The sequence below is a fragment of the Squalius cephalus genome, assembly GCF_949319135.1.
Source record: "Squalius cephalus genome assembly, chromosome: 22".
Classification (NCBI taxonomy): domain Eukaryota; kingdom Metazoa; phylum Chordata; class Actinopteri; order Cypriniformes; family Leuciscidae; genus Squalius; species Squalius cephalus.
The window spans coordinates 29,673,061-29,692,836 of record NC_137143.1 but is presented as its reverse complement, the minus strand read 5'-3'; the positions used below and the strand labels follow the sequence as shown (position 1 = coordinate 29,692,836).

Genomic DNA, 19,776 nt, shown 5'->3' with positions numbered 1-19,776 from the left:
GGTCAAAGTCCATAGTAATCGATTGTCGAGTTCACGCGCGTGATCATAGGTACTAAACCAATGCGCGTGAACTCGACAATCGATTACTATGGACTTTGACCAAAAACAGGATGTAAATACAGGTATTTGCGCTGGCTGAAATAACATCATTTTTATTCATATCTTTCACATCTACTGCAGTCAGATTCACTCGTGTTCACTCTGAAGGAATCACTCACATGACCTGTGCACTTGTAATGACACATCAAGGATGTTAAGAGGCTAAAAGCAGGTTTAAAACTTGCCCCATTGAAGTCAACAGGGTGCAAATTTTAAAAAGAGGATAACTCGGTGTAGGCAACACCGATTTTTGTCGTTGTTCTCTGTATTGACAGCACTCCAAATGTACAAAAAAATGAGCTCAATGTTAAAATTGACCGGAGTTCTCCTTTAATTACAAAGACAACATTTACACATATTCAAGCTTGGCATGTTAAGACAAAGATCATTGGTTCTTGCATGTCATAATGATTTGGGACGACTTCAGAAGATTTGAATATAGCGCACACCTGTATGGACCAGTTATGTGATGCTTTAATTGTCCCGTGTTTTTAGTTTGATATCTGCAGTACCCATTAACTCTAGCTGTACAGAAAAGAACAAATCCGACGTTCAGCTAAACATTTCATTTTGTGTTGTGGTTAATAAACAATGACAGAATTGTAACATTTGGAAGATCCATCCCTTTAAAGGCTACACATGTCTTCACAATGCCTATCAGCAATGTTTATGCGTTAAACGTTGCCTCCGTCTCATAAAGCCGAGTAAGATCAGTGCGCGCGGCTCAGGTGAACGACTCGTGTAGGTAGAGCATCAGAGGAGACGCCCGGCTGCACTCATCCGTAGGTTCGTTCTATCACCGCGCTAAATCGGCAATGTGCTGACATTTCTCTTCATTAGAGGCAGTGAGCGGGAACGCAGGGACCGGAGACATGCTTCATTACGGTTCTTCATTTAAAGGGGCCATGCCTGAGCTGACACATTAGAGTCATCCGCACTGGGACGGCCAGCGGTGCGAGGGGAGGGCTGTTTTCAAGAGGGCTTCAGATCTTAGAAAGGTCATGTAAAATGGACAAACACACACAAACACATCCTCGCTCAAGCAAGATCAATGATTAAACCATGAAATTAGCCAGACAAAAAATAACAGACAGCAGTTTTCTCTTCAATGTTTGGGAAACCTGTTCGAAACAATCATATTTCCAATCTATTTGGTGACACCAATGTCAAGTGCACACAAATCCTCCAAATCTGACATATAAACGGGTTAGTCACATAGTTTGATTGTGCATTGGTGAGGTTTCCCGCTGTGGAGAGATCGTATCACGTTTCTAATAGCGAACAGCCTCTCACCTCGACTCCCTGCACTTTGAGCTTCATGTGATCCTCCCGCGTGGTTTTCCCATCTTTCCTCTTCTTCCAGCAGTAGCCATCTTTTCTGTACTTCACCTTCTTCCTGTTGTAGAGGATCATAGACCCATTCTGTGGCCTGAGATAGAGAAAAAGAGAGAGTTTTAATGTCACTGCCACAGAATAAGAGGGATTGAAAGGCTCTGAGGGATAAACACGTGTGTACTATTATATAATGTAGTCGAAATTTAGAAAGCGAAAAGTATACAAAAGAGGAAAAAAAACTAAATGAAATTATGTTTTTGAAAGACTGAGAAAGAAAGACACTAAGGGCCAGGTTTACTAAACAGGGTAAATTAGCATGAAAGCACAATTCCATAAAAGTGCCGATGGCAGTGGAAAGTTCTGCTCGTGATCTACTGACGACACGCAAAATAAAGAACACAGACGCAGTCAGATCATTTCCATAAATACCAACACAATCTACCAAGAGCAGCACAAATTAGCATCTGGTTTAAAACATGCTTTTTTCTGGGTGCAAATACCAGTAAATTGACTAGCGCAAACCTAAAAGTAAATCCAGGGCTGAAAAACACTGATTGATCAATATTATGTATGAGGGATATACATTTCGGTACGTTGTACTGTCTCTTTCAACATACATGTTCATTGAAGTTTATTAGAACTAGTAGAGATGATCGGTTCACGTGCCGCTTGAGGCACTACAGCGTTCTGTCAAGTCACATTTACAAGCGGCAAAATGGTACTTATTGTTTGAATTTTGTAATAAAATTGACAGAATCTGAGAGGTGAGAATTTGTTTCATATCATAAGTACCCAGCTCTGTCTTTTCTGTCGGTGTCAGTGTCCTCTTTGCGTCGTGATTTTTCTCTGCGTGAGAAAATGGATGTGTGTGAAAAGTGTCAATTGCGTGAGCCTCACGCTGAATGCGTGAGAGTTGGCAGCCCTGAGTAAATCACCTTGCGTAATTCATTTCAATACTCTCCTCCTATAAATGTTACATCTGAAAGGGACACTCCTACAAATGCATACGCAATAAGACCAGCCGTAAAAATAACCCTATCCACGCCTTTTTGAATCAATCAAAAAGGGTGAATCAAGAATCAAAATTACTGTTAGTGAATCAGGAATCAAAATGAGTTTTATTACTAAAACAATAATAATAATAAAAAAATAGAAATGTGCTTGAAATTCTTTACATAAATATGTATAATAATCAAATAATACAGAATAATATGTTGTGTTTTCATGTTTTATGGGGACTTTCCATAGACGTAATGATTTTTATACTGTACAAACTGTGTATTCCATCCCTTAACGCTAAACCTATACCCATCACAGATACATTTCTGCATTTTTAAGTAAAAAAACAAAAAAAACATCACTTAGTATGATTTATTAGCAGTTTTCCTCATGGGTTAGTAGCACAGGTAATATGATGCAATCTGAAATAAAAGCACACAGCATTCAGAGTATACCAACCTCCTTCAGTTTATATACTCATGGAAGGATTTCCCCCAAAATTATTCATAATTCCACCAATAATAAAACACTTTAACACACCAATGACTTGAGCCTCTATCGCTCAGATGTGTGGAACGAACAGCTCATTATTATCATAACCGTATCAGAGATGGAGTAAAACACGTTAGCTTGACGGAGTGCTTTCCAGACCGCAGCGGTGCAGGATTAATATCACATCGAGGCCCTTTATGTGGCCCGTCCGTTCCCATTTATACTGGAGGTTTATTGCCAGCTCTGCATTTGTAGAGAATTCCTCTCTGGCCACTTCTTGGTTTGACACAGAAACAATCGGTCTTGGGACTGTATTTAAAGGGAATTGGTTTGATGACTCTTTAAAGGTTGTGTTATATGCATTGGCTGGTTCTGCTCATTTTTCACCGGTGACGAACAATGCCATGGGAACGCTTCTTGGGTGTTGTTTGCCAAAACCAATGAAGAAGGCTGAAGTGCCCTGCCAGAACGTGCAATGCTGTTTATGGGAGAGACGCTTTTGATCTTTGGTCTGGAGTTAGTTTTGGGATTTTTTTTTTTCTCTCCATGAAATACTAACACAGGAACAGGAAATCAGAATAAGTAACATACAAAACTGCATTTCCTGTAACAGATATGGAACATTTGTGATATATAGCATATAAGAAGACAGACAAAAAGAAAGAAAATAAATAAGAAACTTACTCAAGTACTGGGTAATATTAATTAACTACATTTACGCTACTTAATATAGAGTTACAGTTATAGTCAGGGTTTGGTTTAGGGTTAGTTACTTGTAATCATGCATAATTTACTATTATTACTATAGTAAGTACAGGTAGTGTAACTAAGTCACCTTAAAATAAAGTGTCACTGATTTTTTTTTTGCATTGTGACATTTTCAGTGAAGCCTCAATTTACTCCCAAATTGCCATTACCATAAATATACAATATGAAAACAGTTACTTAATTAATGATAATTAAAATAAATGAATAAATAAAAACATTGTGAAATTGTGCTTAATTATCATCAAAATAATATAGCCAAAATGCAAAAAGGTCCCAAAAATCCTTTTCTTTTCTTTAAATAAATATATAATTGCTTTTTTTCTTTTGATTTTGTTGTTAAATATGACATATGACATATTAAATATATGAAATATGAAATGCTTTCATGAGATCCCTCCTTACAGAGAATAATTTCTCTTAGAAGTGGAAATTCAAAGAAACATGTTTCCCCATTAAGACAAAGGTGAGCATTTTGTATCGAACGCTTCTCAGAATGCTTAATATTTTAACAGGACTATTTATCGTGAGTGCGTTCAAGCCATTTGCTCGGCTCCTTTTCCTCGGGACCTTTGGGTAAGCCATTTTCTTTTTTAATTGAAGGCAGTTTGTTCCAGAAAAAAATGAAGCACTTTAGCAGGGGAATGCGAGGTGGGCCCGGAGCAGATTTGCGAAAAGCAGCCAGAACAAGAGTCTCTCTCCTTCTCTGTGTGTACTTAGGCGATCCAATTAATCTTATCAGAATTATACATATTTATACATGGAGAGCAGGGCAAAAGGAACGCGAACTGTTCCGTTATCACATTTGGATGACAGGACGCCTCTTCTGTTTCAGAGACTTAATGTACCAGACAGAAATGGAAAATATAGGCAGGGAAGAAATGTTCTTAAAGGGATGTGGTTGGGAATACTGTCTTATTCAAAGGGCGGTTTATGTTTGATTAAACATAGGCAGTCGATACAACCGTGTAGGACTTCAGCAGAGCTTTAGATATGTGTATAATGAATAATAAATGGGATTGTAATGCTTTAGAACGTATTCATAATAAATCAAATCTGTAGTAGTCGCACTTGAGTGCCGACATGCTTTAGAAGGATATTATAATGCAATCGTGGAATAACTTTACGGGCCACCCTAATTCATAGCAGGTGTATTTTTTTTAAAGACACCAATTATAATACAATATCAAAGGGCGAAATCGCAAAGCTACACATACAGACACCGCATTCTGGCAATGTGTTAGATTTTCCTCAGAGCAACCTGGGAAACGTTCAGGATAGTTAGAAATTCTCTTCTCGCCACAGGTTTCTAAATTATTCATTTTTACTCAGTTCATTTTACACATAAATAAGGCGTCTGTGCTGTGGTGGTGAGAGAGCTTTCCGATGAAAGTCGTATACACACGAAAGACACTGTGGAAATAGCAACATAATTATAACGGTAAAAGAGAGAAGCAAGACACAACACTTCAGTTATGAATAAGCCAAATTCGGAATGTTCGCAGATTTGCGCAAGTGATCTCCTGAGAAAACAAAGATTATATACAGATGAAAACATGCAGATATTGATGCCGCGTTGCAGCAGTTAGAGCATGTTAGAGCAAATATCTTAAAGGGTTATTTCACCCAAAAATGAGTTATTTCACCCACATCTACTACCCTACCTCATGTTGTTCCAAACCCACAAGACTTTCGTTCATCTTCGGAAAACAAATTAAGGTCTTTTTGATGAAATCTGAGAGCTTTCTGTCCATTGACAGCTACGCAACTACCACTTTGGTACTTCAAAAAAGTTCATAAATAGATCGTAAAACTAATCCATATGAATTGAGCAGTTTAGTACAAATTTTCTGAAGAGACTCGATCGCTTTATATGATGAACAGATTTAATTTAGACTTTTATTTAAAAAGTCCACACACTTTATGGAGGGACAGAAAGCTCTAAGATTTCATCAAAAAGATCTTAATTTGTGTTCCGAAGATGAGTGAAAGTCTTACGGGTTTGGAACGACATAAGGGTGAGTAATTAATGACAGAATTTTCATTTTTGGGTGAACTAACCCTTTAAGTCTTGGCAATCATAAATAAAAAATGAGTCAAAATGAGAAAAAAAAAGAGAACCCCCCCACCCACCACCACAATAGAAATGAAGGGCCATGTTAAATGCATAGCACTGTAGTACAGATTTTGAACATTAAGGGTCCTATCTTGCACCCAGTGCAATTGACTTTGTACACCGACGCATGTATCATTCCTATTTTGCACCCGACGCACAGCGGACTTTTCCCTCCACAGACGCACGTCGGTAAATTAGGAAATAAACTTGCGCTCCCGGGGGCGGTTCAGCAAAAAGAGGAGGCGTGTTCCGGCGCAAACGTTCCCTGGTGCTATTTTGCAGTTCCAGAAAACAATTCCGCCACAGACCAGGAAAAACCCAGTCTAAAGTCAGTGGCGCGTTATTCAGATGCTATTTTAAGGGCGCATGCTTGGCCATAATGTATCGTGTGCACAACGCACATACACTTTGCTTCTCTCATCTACACAGACACAGCAGTTGCCATTTTTGCAAACCATACATAATTACAAGGAAAAATATTCCACACAAGGGAAATCACTGTGGTGTCCATGAAGATGTGAAAAAATAGGCATAAATCTAGCTTACACATTTACCCAAATTATTATACGCCTGTTTAACCGAAGCTAATTTGGGTGGGTTTCTCCCATCCCCATACAATGTCACTTCTCTGTGTTTTACGGCCCTGACGAGAACGTCGGTCTCCTCGGCTGTGAAAACTGGCGTGCACCTGGCAAATCCGCCGTTATAATAGCAATCCGGCATGGAACAAGCGTGCCTGCTTTTAAAGGGAATGTGAGATGACGCTCTGATTGGTTTATTTGACGTTACGCCCAAACCACACCTATGAATAATGAAGCTACTTCAGACCAACACATTTTAGATTTGCGTCGGGCGCAAGAGTCATTTATCCCGCCGGTATAATAGCAACAGCGCCCGAGATTCGCCCACAAAGTTACTTGCGTTTCGCGTTTGATACCTGAGTTTCAGATCGCTAAAATAGGGCCCTAAATATGCTCTGCTGTATATTCCACATTTTAGCAAAAGTAGTAGGTCCATGTATATGTAGAAACATATACTACAGAAATAGTACAAGCACTTTAGTGCTAGTATAGTACTATTTTTGTTTTATTTATTGGCCTTTTAACTAGATTTGGCCATGTATTGAATAGCTTACTACCAAATGAACAAGGCCAAATATAGGTCCATAAATAAAATAAATAAGTGTAACTGTTGCAGACACACACATACACAAAAGAGACCCAAATCAAGCCTTATCTAAACATCAAAACGCTCATCAGGGCATCAGATGCCTGTTAACAGACAGCTGCTCCTGGTGTGTGTACAGTCACGCTGGCATTTAGCCACCTAAAGGACTGGTATTCCATATGGCGCAGGAGCTGATCTGTTTATCCTTGCAGGAGTCCTGCCTCCTTCCGCCTGTTTTCATATCTCCTCACCTTGCCTGTTGATTTAATAAGCGATAACAGAGGTGGCAGGCGGTAACAAATCACCCCCCTTGTATTTTTCCACCTGCCCACCTCTCAATGTCAGCAATCACACTCATCAATCAATCACCTCATTACAATGGTGACAGGACTGCGCCACACACCGAACGCCAAAACACATGTGGACGAGCACATGCGCTGTTGGTGTGCTGCTATCAGATGGGCTCTAATATAATTGTGGGTCTGATTGAACAGAATTTGATTTCTGCTGTCTGAGGGGGTGTTGAGGGTTTTTCTGGAGACAAGATTCCATCAGTGTTCAAGCGTCTTATCGAAATGCGGTGCTAATCGCAGCGGTTTTGAAACTGAACGTTTGCGTTTAAAATTTTTATTGCTGATTTTGAATTGAGCTAACAAACAGGATGCAATTTGGATTTTAATGTAAAGAAGTACAATTAAAGACAATTAAAAGATATATATATATATATATATATATATATATATATATATATATATATATATATATATATATATATATCACACATTTAATAAATTAACTCTTTTGGACCAGGGTAGAAGAACACTTAATTTCCCAGAATGCATCACCTGTGTTGAATTCCAGTTCAACTTCCTTTTTTGTGTGGCCAATTCAAATTCTAATTCAAAATACTGCCGCAAGATTAAGAAAGAGGGACAGAATTATGTTACACTTTATTTTACAGTGTTATTGTTACATATTTTACATGTACTTACGTAATAAAAGCAAATTGTGCATAATTACATGCAACTAACCCTAAACCAAACCCTAACCCTAATTAAATACTAAGTACATGTTGTTAATTACTATTACTTAGCACTTAAATGTATAATTACACTGTAACAAGAGCACCTTAAAATAAAGTGTAACCCATAATTACCCCAATTTTAGCATCTCTTCATTGGTTACCAGTCAGCTATCGGATTGATTTCAAGGCCCAACTATTCATTTTTTAAAGTTTTAACTGCTCTAGCACCCTCATGTCAATCAGATCGTGTTATTCTAACACATGCCAGTAAAGAATCTGAGACCTGCTGATAAACTTCTACATCAGGTATGACGGTCCCAACTGAAGCGAAAAGGTAATCGTGCCTTTTCGATAGCCAGACCCAGATTATGAAATAACCTATATCGCTTCCCATCCGTTCTGCCCCCAATCTGAATGCTTTTAAATAGCTTTGAAGAAGCACTTTTACATCTTGGCTGTTGAGTCTGATCCCGGAGAGAACTTAATTTTGGTCTTTTGTTTAGTCCTGTTTTAATGCGTCACGCATTGGTTTCATGCTTGTATTGTCCAGCACTTTGAGCTGCACTTGTTGTAGCAGAAATGTGTTTTAAAAAAATAAACTAAAAATAAACTCAAACACTCATGAAATAATTTTTTTAAATTCTGAATTTTGCACAGTTGTGTGATGGTCATCATAAAATTATGTTCATATTCTCCTTCCCTAATGTGATGTGATCTATCCTCATTTGACATCATTGCTGTAACATTTACTTAATTAATGTTAACCAACAAAAAAATTTGTCTATTTTAGCTACAGGAAAAGACTAGATTATGTATTGCAATTATGAATTGTGCCCAGTAAGATCAGGAATTAGAGCACATATGATCAATTAATCATTAAAGCAACATGCTGATCAATGTCATGTTGACTGTAAACTTACATCTGGAACCAAGAACAATTCATAGCACTGCGTCACACTGTATAGTCTCCACTATGTCCTATCGCACAGTTTTGGACATGAGTTTGATCCTATTTTCATGCTTAGCATTACAGAACGCTGATCACATGAACCTTGAGCTTCATCCGGTTTGGTTCCTCTGTCTTGGTCTGGCTAAAACAGGCGGGGATCAGGACAGTGATGGGTGCAGGGTTTCGTCTACGTCAGATTGCCTCCAAACAAGAAAACTGATGTCCCTACATGGCTTATCGAAACAGCGGACCCTGAGGATGGCTTGAAAGGGTATAAATAAAGGCCTGTCTGTCTTCACCAGCCCACAAGTGGATTAGAAATTGGGTGTTTGTTTGTAAGTCTGGCGGGGCTGGTGGGATAAGGAGAGGGTCGAGTCTGTTGCCTTATCTCCAAAAAGCAGAGAGCACTAGGCTGCCCGGGATCAATAAGGCGACCACAGGCAACAAGCTCTAACCTTAAAATGCACAGCGCCCCCAGACCGAGCAACCCCAGCGTGCATTTGGTCAGGGTGATTTTTCCAAAGGGCATGGAAAGGCCACAGCATTCATGGCTGAATAATTGCATACAGGAGTTGCTGCATAGGATGAGCTTCCCGATCGTCTCGTTTTCAGGCTTTCCCTCTGGGGGTTGGAGGTTATCAATGGTAGTGGCATTTGGAGCTGTGGTGTGAACAGTAATGGAAAGACGGCGCTAAGTTTCGGCCCTCGGGGAAAATCGCATTGAGGCTTCTGCATTGTGTTAACTGGATGAGTGTGAAAAGGGTAAAGCCACGGAAGCTATTAAACCTAATTAAATCATTACCAGAAACATTACGCCGCTTATGTTAGAGATGTTTTTAAACTGTTTTCTTTGCCCTCGGGTCCCAACATACTCTATTTATGACCCCCCCCCCTCCCCCAAAGAAAAAAACACACGCCCAATAGTGAGGTAAACAAGATTTGCATTTACAGAAGGAAGCAGCAGTGCTTGCATGGCAGCAAAATAAGCATGTTAAAGTTAAGGCCGCATTAGAGCTGCTTTATTGTTGACACCAGGGATGTGCAAAATTCAGAACTGGCTCACTAGCAATTCATGAGTGTGAATTTTAATTGGCCACGACACACAGGAAGATGAATTTGAATGAGAGGAATAGGAATTTATCTAGATAAAGTCAAGACAAGACAAGACAAACAGACAGGCAGATAGACAGATAGATAGATAGACAGACAGACAGATAGATAGATAGATAGATAGATAGATAGATATAGAACGACAGACAGACAAGATAGATCACACAGTTCACAAACATCTCACACGGTTGACACTGGCATTGTTGAAAAAAATAAAGAGACACAAGACACCTTGAACATTGTCACAATCTGACCACACAAACCTGCACAGGACCAAGAGATAGGAGAAAGAGCGAGTAAGACACATGGTGTGTTTTCCTGCACGTTATCTGCTGTGGAAGGGACAGTATGCGGTGGGCTTCTACACGAGGTTAATTAAGTTATTGAAGTGCAGGACTCCTCATGAATATATCAGCATGGAGGCTGTGGACTATCTTGTCAGGGGCCTGGGCTGCAACCTGTCCATGATTCCACACACACACACACACACACACACACACACACACACACACACACACACACACACACACACACACACACACACACACACACACACACACACACACACACACACACACACACACACAGTCTGGTTCACTATCTTTGTGGGGACTCTCCATAGACGTAATGGTTTTTATACCGTACAAACTGTACATTCTATCCCCTTACACTGCCCCTGCCCCTAAACCTACCCATCACAGGAAACATTCTGCATTTTTACTTTCTCAAAACAACTCATCCTGTGTGATTTATAAGCCTTTTGAAAAGTGGGGACCGCTGGCTGGTCCCCACAATGTAGGTGATCTCAGGTTTTACTATTCTTATGGAGACATTTGGTCCCCACAATGTAATATAAACAAGGGCACACACACACACACACACACACACACACACACACACACACACACACACACACACACACACACACACACACACACACACACACACACACACACATACACATACACATCCACACACACACACACTCTCTCTCTCTCTCTCTCTCACACACACACACACACACACACACACACACGACGCTTCACCCCCTCCTCAATCCCCAGCTCCACACCCACAGGGAGTCAAAATCATTTTCACCAGACCGCAGGGTATTACAAAAAGGCAGCGTGGGAAGCACGGCGACGGCGTCTTTGAAAAGGAGCAGATCTCCGCTCTGTTGTTATAGAGGCAGCTTCCTCACGGTGTCCTGACGAAGTTGTGTCCTTGCACTGTGATGCGCAAATAACGAAGAGGAACGTGCCTTCAAAAATCAATCAAAATCAACACATGCTTCAAAGCAGCTCGATCAAGTGCTTCCCTGCTGAACCACTGCATTAGAGCTGGGAGACACTGCCTGAAACAATAAGCTGTTTTCGATTATAGTTTCTATCACAGTTGGGCCAAATGCAACCAAATTATAGGAAATGGGCCTTACAATCACTGTACTTTTAGAGAGGAAAACAAAAAACTGGAACTGACCATTCTCTAACCCCCGTCTATCTTAGTTACTGTTTCTAACTCTGTCAAACTTTCAGTTATTTGTTCACTGGTACAAAACAGAGAGAAGCGATCAGAATGAGTGAATTATCTTAGCGAATTATTAAATAAAAATCTTGATTGACAGTGCAGTTGTATCTAGAATTTTCTAGTTGCTTTAAAGGTGTCCATTTTGTCATGCCTTAGAATCAGAGCAAACAAAACAAAACAAAACAAAACATGATTTACTCAAGTTTGTACTTTAGTGTATTCTAAATTTCTGAAAAAAATAGAAGTAACTATACCACAAGTACAATGAATAAATATAAATAAATACAAATAGCATGCTTTCAGTGTCCTTAAACCTTAGAAACAAGTACATTTGTTAGCAAATTTAATAAATTAAATAAGTGACTCCACAAAAGTATTAAAGGTGCTCTAAGCGATGTCACACGTTTTTTTAGGCCAAAACATTTTTTTGTCACATCCAGCAAACATCTCCTCACTATCCGTTAGCTGCCTGTCCCCTGAACACACTGTAAAAAAACCCGATCTCTCTAGACAGCCCAGTCTCCACAAACGGCAATAAAAACAAACTAGCCCAGCCTGGACCATGAAACATAACAAACAGTGTTCCAGCCAATAACCGACAAGAATGATGTTGGGGTGGGGGGTTAGTGCGCGTGCACATGAAGGGGGGTTTTGGGAGTGGAGGAGAGAGAAGCATGAAGAGGGAAGTTAGCTAGAGGAGAGATGTCCTAGACAACGACAACGACTAATGGTAAAAATGTATATTCTTGAGAATTTTGATATGGCCGACACACGACCAAAGAGACGACGTTCCGATGAACATAACAAAGAAGAGGGAAAAGGAGAAGGAATGCGTGAAGTCCTGAATTTACATTGAAAAAGCGTTCAGAAGGTGGCAAGAACTCCACCGGCAGAAGAGCTTCCAATCCGACATTCAGGTGGCTCTGTTTTTGCTGGACAGGGTAAATCCAGTTTGTTTTTTCTAAATGCTTCATGACTGTTTCAGGAAGCACAGAAGGGAGGGGAGGGGACGGGATGAGGAGGAGGGAGGGTCGAGCTAGCCTCTGTTTTGTTTGACAATACTTTGAACGTCAACAAGAAGTGACGCCACCCAACATTGCTTAGAGCACCTTTAATTATTTTTGAACCACATTAAATAAAATATTGAGAGGTCTGAAAACAGTTTCTTATTCTCTAAGCTTATATAAAACGTCCTTATATTTTCAATACATTTTGAATCACTTTTCTGCAAAAATGTTGTATATTCCTATATACTCCTATAGTATAGTATATCAGCCTGTTCTCATACCCAAGACGTCACTTTCAACCATGCTTCAATATCTGACGCTCAAAGCACCCTTTAGCGTCCATATGAGACGCATAACCCTACCACAGACCTAAACCTACCCAACCGAAGCGTCTCATATTGATGCTAAGGGTGCTTTGTGCGTCGGATATTGACGCTTTCGAAAGCGTCAGTTACATGACGCCTAAACCTACCCATAACCGAAGCGTCACATATGGACGCTAAAGGGTGCTTTGAGCGTCAGATATTGAAGCATGGTTGAAAGTGACAAAAAGTGACGTCTTGGGTATGAGAATGTGTTGAGTATATTATTTATATATATATATAATATATATTCCTATAGTATTACTATATACCGTATATAATTTGCTTATTTTTCCCGCATTTATACTGCATTATCTGTCAGTAACCCCCCCCCCCCATCCTATCATTTATATGACGTTTCTCAAGACTTGATGGTGCCAACTTGATATGTAGCTATTTATCTGGCTCTGACCCTTTTTAAAACGGGTCTAAATAAAGTACAGTACACTCGCTGCTGGTTAGCACGCCTTCGCCTTGTCTCTGTCCATTCTCATTCCCGTCTCATCTCAGTCTCACACCTCTGTAATTTCATATCCATCATTAAAAGGCTGTGGGATAGCAAGGCTCCGCCGGTGGGCCCGGCTATAAAAAGCATTCCACAGACGAGTACCTTGCCTTCCATTTCCATCTCTGTTGTAAATTGCCAATTTCTGTAGGCTTGACAACATTGTTCTCCCGACAAAGAGTGAGGTGAAGACAGCAGCTTATTAACCTAGACTCAGATGCGCCCACTGTTCAGGTTAATAACCGCAAAGCGAAGCGTCCGTGGCCTGTGGGGAGGGAGCGTGCTGAGAGACCGCCGCTGAAGATCATGCGAGAGACAGGCGCTAGAGCAAGAGAGCTGATTGCAGGAAGATTAGATTCATCTTTTCAAATGATATGAGAGGCGTTGGATGTATTTTTTAGGTTTCATCCCTCTCAGCTCTCTCTCTCTCTCTCTCTCCACGGCTGTTTCCGTGTGTCTGTGTTGTGACATGCAGCTCGTACAGTGACCTCAAAATGTGTTCGGACACTTAAAATCAACACAAAACAGCATTCGCAGACCATTTAACTTCCATAATGTGATGCATTTCAGTAAAAAGATAAGGTTGGGATTTTATTTTATGCATCAGAAAGGGATTGGATTGTGAAAAATGGGCATTATATACAAGAATGGAGCCAGAGCAAGGCCTATAATACCAGGAGAAATCTAAAGCAATGACATTCAGACAGTTTTAAGTGTGACTTAAGTGTCCAAATACTATTGGGGCCTCTGTATGTACTTTCCACTCTTCTTCATAATACTCTTTTAATATTCTTTCTGTCCATCCTCTTGACACTGATGGCTCTCCACTGAGAGGAGCAGAAATAAAAATAAAAAGACAGAGAGAAAGAGAGAAAGAGAGAGAGGAGGGTGTGCGCTGTGGCTTTAGTCATTCTAGTGTCTCATATTGTTCCCATCAATAAATTGGAATGGATCGGCTCTCCTTTATCCATGTGGAGACGTGGTGGGCAGGACTGTTCTGTCACTGCAGCCCATTGACCCATTCTGTACATCCTACACTAGACACACACACACACACACACCTCATATGACGCACACCAGCATCTGGGAACTGATGCTGACCCGACTCGAACAGTCAAGGAGAAATACTCAAGAAAATAACAGACAGAAAGAGGCAAAACAAAAAGAGAAGAGGAAAGGACAGAAATGACAAAGACTGAAAAAGGCAAAATAGTAGAGATCAACACATTTTTACAGGGTTTCTGCAGGTTTTATGAAGGTACATTTAAGACTTTTTTTTAAGACCAAGTAAAGAAAACTTAAGGAATAAATGGAAGAGAACACAATACACTAATATGTTGTATCTAAATGTAAATATTATTAATGTATTTATTCAAAGCTTCTTTACGATTTAATTGATTGTTTTGTTTCGGGCTCAACTTAAAATTCTTGATTGAATGACTGCAACATAAAATGTTAAGTAATATATGCAAACAATAGATTAAATCTCTCTCAACTAGAGGGTTGCAACACAAAACTGAGTCACAAACTCTGCAATATGTCTGTCACTTTGTAGAAGCCAGTCAAATTAGCCATGCCAACATGGACGGGTGAAGCGACATGCACTCAAAAACCATGAACAAAATATACAAGATAAAAAATAGTTTTTTGTCCCAGACTACACTGAATACAGCTTCACTTGTAGTGAGGATAAACAGTGGACTGCAGACCACAATATGTTTTGGAAAATTGCTGTAATAATGATTCATATTTAATAATATATTAATAAACTCCCCCTTTTTTTGCAATATCAATGCAATAAAAATGTTGGTTTTGTGTTTGTTTGCTGCTTTATATCTAGTGTAAAATTTGCATACTGAAGCCTGAGAACCACTGATTTACTGTGATTTACTGAAGTTATTCTGCCTGAATACATTGTTTCCTGAATGTATTAAATATGAAAATAATTACAAAATATCAGTTAAACCAATTATACTCTAGAAGCGATAGTGTCTGCATACTCAGAAATGACTGGGCAAAAATCACTGTGCATTTGTGAAACGGGACCATCAGATGAACAGCTGACGGGATAAACAAGAGCTTTAGGGTGACATGTGTCTCTAAGACGGAGCACATCCAAACAAATCTCTTCTATCCCAAAACAAATCCCTCCAATACAACAATGATACATATTTCTCATAAGCTACAACCAGCTGTCAAGTGAAACTCTGGACATTACTACTGCTTTTCCTCAGGCAAATTGATAGACAATCGCAATTTAGCACTGGAAATCTGGCATCTGAAGTTTGCCGCAGCTGTCAACACACAAACCTTTTCCTTAAGGTTTATCTAGATTTAACAAAGTTTGACGAGCACTTCATGAATAGTTTAGAGAGCGCTGTGGTGGAGCTGTGGAAAAGGCTGACGCAGCGAGACAACGAGAGCTACACCAATGAATGAGGTACATACGGATCCACCATTTATCAGAGACCAGCAAGATAAATAGCGCTCTCAGTCGAAGAGAGAGAAAGAGGGAGATAGATACTTCCTCTTTGTCCAGTTGCTCATTTTGGGAGACTCTGACTTATAAATACTGCAGTAGTCGAGGGCTGGATCATCTGCTCTCGCCTCATTCCAAACCCTCACCACAGATACCAGCAGAGGCATGCATATCAATGAGCGCTGCATCATCCCAGCAGTCACTCATGGTTCACATGCTTTTGACCCCTATTTCCTGGATTCATCTCCCCAGTCGGTGGGTGGCCACTTTCAGAGAGCTTTCCTCTCCTCAACCCCCTCAATACTCACCTAGTCTCTCACTCTGATGAGTTGACTTGACTTAAACAGAAAGAGACAGATATTTAAAGTGTTTGTTTTCGTGCAGTTTAGAATCAAGTTCATTTGAATTGTGGTGCGGCATCTAGGTAAACGTTTGTATAAAAATGTGGACGAAATCTTTCTGTCCGGCCAAAAGCAGTTCTGATTATTTAAGATAGATAGCAAAGATGAAACACACACACACACACTCATGTTTGTTTTGCTATACTTGTAAGGATCTCCCATAGGCGTAATGGTTTTTATACTGTACAAACTGTATATTCTCCCCCCTTACACTAACCCTACCCATCACACAAAACTTTCTGCATTTTTACATTTTCAAAAAAATACAAAAATAATTATGTTTATTAATCAATTTCCCTTGTGAGGACCAGCCAGCGGTCCTCAAAATGTAGGTAATCTCAGGTTTTATTATCCTTGTGGGGACATTTAGTCCTCACAAGTATAGCAAAACACGCTATACACACACACAAACGAAAAAACTAAACAAAACAGGAGTTAAAAATTTTTTCTATACTTTATTAAACATATAAATGTCACGTTTGAGTTCGTTTTTTGATCTGTTTAATAGGCTATTTATTAAATAATATTAAAATTAAGGGCAACAATTAATCGCGATTAATCACATCCAAAATAAACGTTTGTGTTTACACAATATATGTGTGTGTACTGTGTATAATTATTTAGTATATATATATATATAAATACACACACATGCATGTATATATTTAAGAATTATTTATATATAAAATATTTATATTTATATATAATATAAATGATGTATATACATGCAATATTTCTTAAATATATACATGCATGTGTGTGTATTTATATATACTAAATAATTATACACAGTACACACACACATATTATGTAAACACAAACTTTTATTTTGGATGCCCAGCACTAATTAAACTATATAAAATAAATAAAAACCTCATAGTAATATGCATGGTCGCCAGTCGGTCAGATGTAGGTGGTCCACGAGAGGAACGAGGTCACCTGCATCAGTCTGACACTTAACTTTCACACTACCACCAGAACTATAACTTGCCGTACCTACACGTCATAAATCAAGCATGAAATTGTGTGCAGGTGTGCACCACAGGTGGGGGAGCAGTTCCGGCGTCGAGAGCACCACGTGGGGTCTCTCCGGCGGGGGATGCGGCCAAATCCGCTGAATGTCTCATTGCGTTTACAGCTGTCACAGCCACACAGCTGGGTGAGACACAAGCCCAAAGACAAGAGGCTCTTTCACTGGAGGCAGTACTTCAACTTTCCCTCTCTTTGTCTCTCAGCTCTTCTTCTATGAAAGAGTGTGTGTGTCGCCCAGGGCAATAAAGTACCTTTTTCGGTCCCGCCGTGTCAGATTTACGCCCCTCATTAAGCCAACGACACCTTCCACCGGTGTCAGCCCATCAGAATGGCACGGTGCCCGTCTCATAGGGGGCGACACGCTATTAAGATTACGCCTCATTAGTGAAGATGAGGCGGCTGTTGATGAAAACCACAAAAAAGGTTGCGAGACACGCAGACGCTCAGCTGGCTTTGTCCAAACAAACAGCGTGTTCTGAACGACTCTTCTCTAGTCGTAGCAATAATTTGTTTGTGACTTCCGGACACCTGTTACCCACAATTCAAAGGCTATTTGTGTCTCAGGCGATAATGGGGAATCCCGTAGAGACGGAGGCAGATTCTTGAGTGTGTGTCTGCCTTCAGAAACATGCCTCACACACCTGGTGGAGACACACACACACACACACACACACACACCTGCATCATTCGGTATAGATGCTGCCACTGTCTAGCTCTGCTAAACTTTGCCCTTGAGAAAGTTGTTTGCATCAGTGGAGTTTCGTGTGTGTGTGTGTGTGTGTGTGTGTGTGTTTGTGTGTTCAAGGGGTGTGTCTGAATACTGTGAGAGAAAATTTTTCAAATAAACTCATTAGCATGGCTAGATGAGGTTGAAGACGAGCAGAATAGGGAAGTGACCAAAATATGTTTGTGTGTGTCTTTACTGCTCTGTTTATGAGATGGAGAGTTAATGCTGAAACTGAGGGATATAGGGATATAGGTATAGCATACTTACTATAAACTACAGATATAATAAGAGTAGTATGTATACTATGAACAATACTACGTAAACTAGGACTTTGTTAGTAAAAAAAAAACAAAAAAACAGTGCAGTATTCTGAAGAGGTGCTCACTGTGCACAACTTTACCTTTCACTTCAGTGTGACAAATGTTTGAGTTAAAAAACCCAGAGGAAAACATTTAACATGAGTTGACAACAAGTGCAGAATACTACTGTCTGAAATATTTATTGATGCATAAATACTTTACACATAATACACATTTATACATAAATCAATCAACCAATCAACAAACCAGTCAATCAATCAATCAATCAATCAATCAATCAATCAATCAACCAATCACACAGAAAGTCAGAATTGTCTTTATCCTACTAAAGAGCAACAGAGTTGAAGCCAGACAAACCTAGGAATGTGTATAGTGATTAACTACTAGCCACTTGCTATTTTTACTATTTGTACTAGATTGCTTCACTAGCTTTAACACAATCTACTCCTCCTGTACTATGTTCACTGACTTCTTGCCCCCCCTCTCTCTGCGGATTTGAGATGTGATTGGTTATTCTCAGTGTGCACAAACCCTTTGCACGTTTGCCGGTGGAATATGTTTGCGCTCTATGATTGAGTATTATAAAGCAGAGCAGTAGGGGTGTCATATATTATTAGGCACTGGAATGCACGCAGAACAACCCCGGGCGTGAGAATACCTGGGGATTTGTCTAATGCAAGTGAGCCTTTACCTGCGGACGGGATTATCTCTGCGGCAGGTGAGTGGATTCAGGTACCCATTATGCTTACTGTCAGTGACAGAGGCTTTTATTGGATGGGAAGGGTTGGCACTCGCGTCCTACTGTGAGATAAAAGTTCAGTCCGTGTCAGGAATAGATTAATGCATATGAATTTAATTTATGGGCCTTACATATGCAAATATTATATATATATATATATATATATATATATATATATATATATATATATATATATAATACATTTATTTGATCAAAAATACAGTAAAAACAGTAATATGTTTAAAAAAAAACCCATCATATTGTATCATATTTTAAAATGTAATGTGATGGCAAAGCTGAATTTTCAAAAGCCATTATCCCTGTATATATATGGTCAAATCTCTTATAACAAAATGAGAAAGGTAAATAATGAATTTATATTTTTGGGTGAATTATTTCTTTAAGTTGACTTAAATGTTTGCAATATAAATTCAAAATTAGGTTTTTCTTTTAGAATTTTTTAGAACAGTTTTCAATACTGTATCTTTAAGATTGTTATAGTAGCCTATGTGTAAATGTGAAGGTAATTCAGTGAAGCTTAAACACTTAAGAACATCTCTTGTGGAGATCCATCTTCCTTTCCTCAGGATCTCAATGAGTTAAGGAGAGAAGGAGAAAGGA

General features: G+C 39.4%; 1 protein-coding gene across 11 annotated transcripts in view; it reads right to left on the bottom strand.

The window, feature by feature from the left end:
* Nucleotides 1–19,776, bottom strand: part of camta1b (calmodulin binding transcription activator 1b) — a 275,440-nt gene that overhangs the window by 102,345 nt on the left and 153,319 nt on the right. For all 11 annotated transcript variants that reach the window (XM_079858260.1, XM_079858262.1, XM_079858261.1 and 8 more), the window contains one exon: nucleotides 1,393–1,528. In XM_079858260.1, the coding sequence (XP_079714386.1) occupies nucleotides 1,393–1,528 (136 nt within the window). The remainder of the gene's footprint in view (nucleotides 1–1,392; nucleotides 1,529–19,776) is intronic.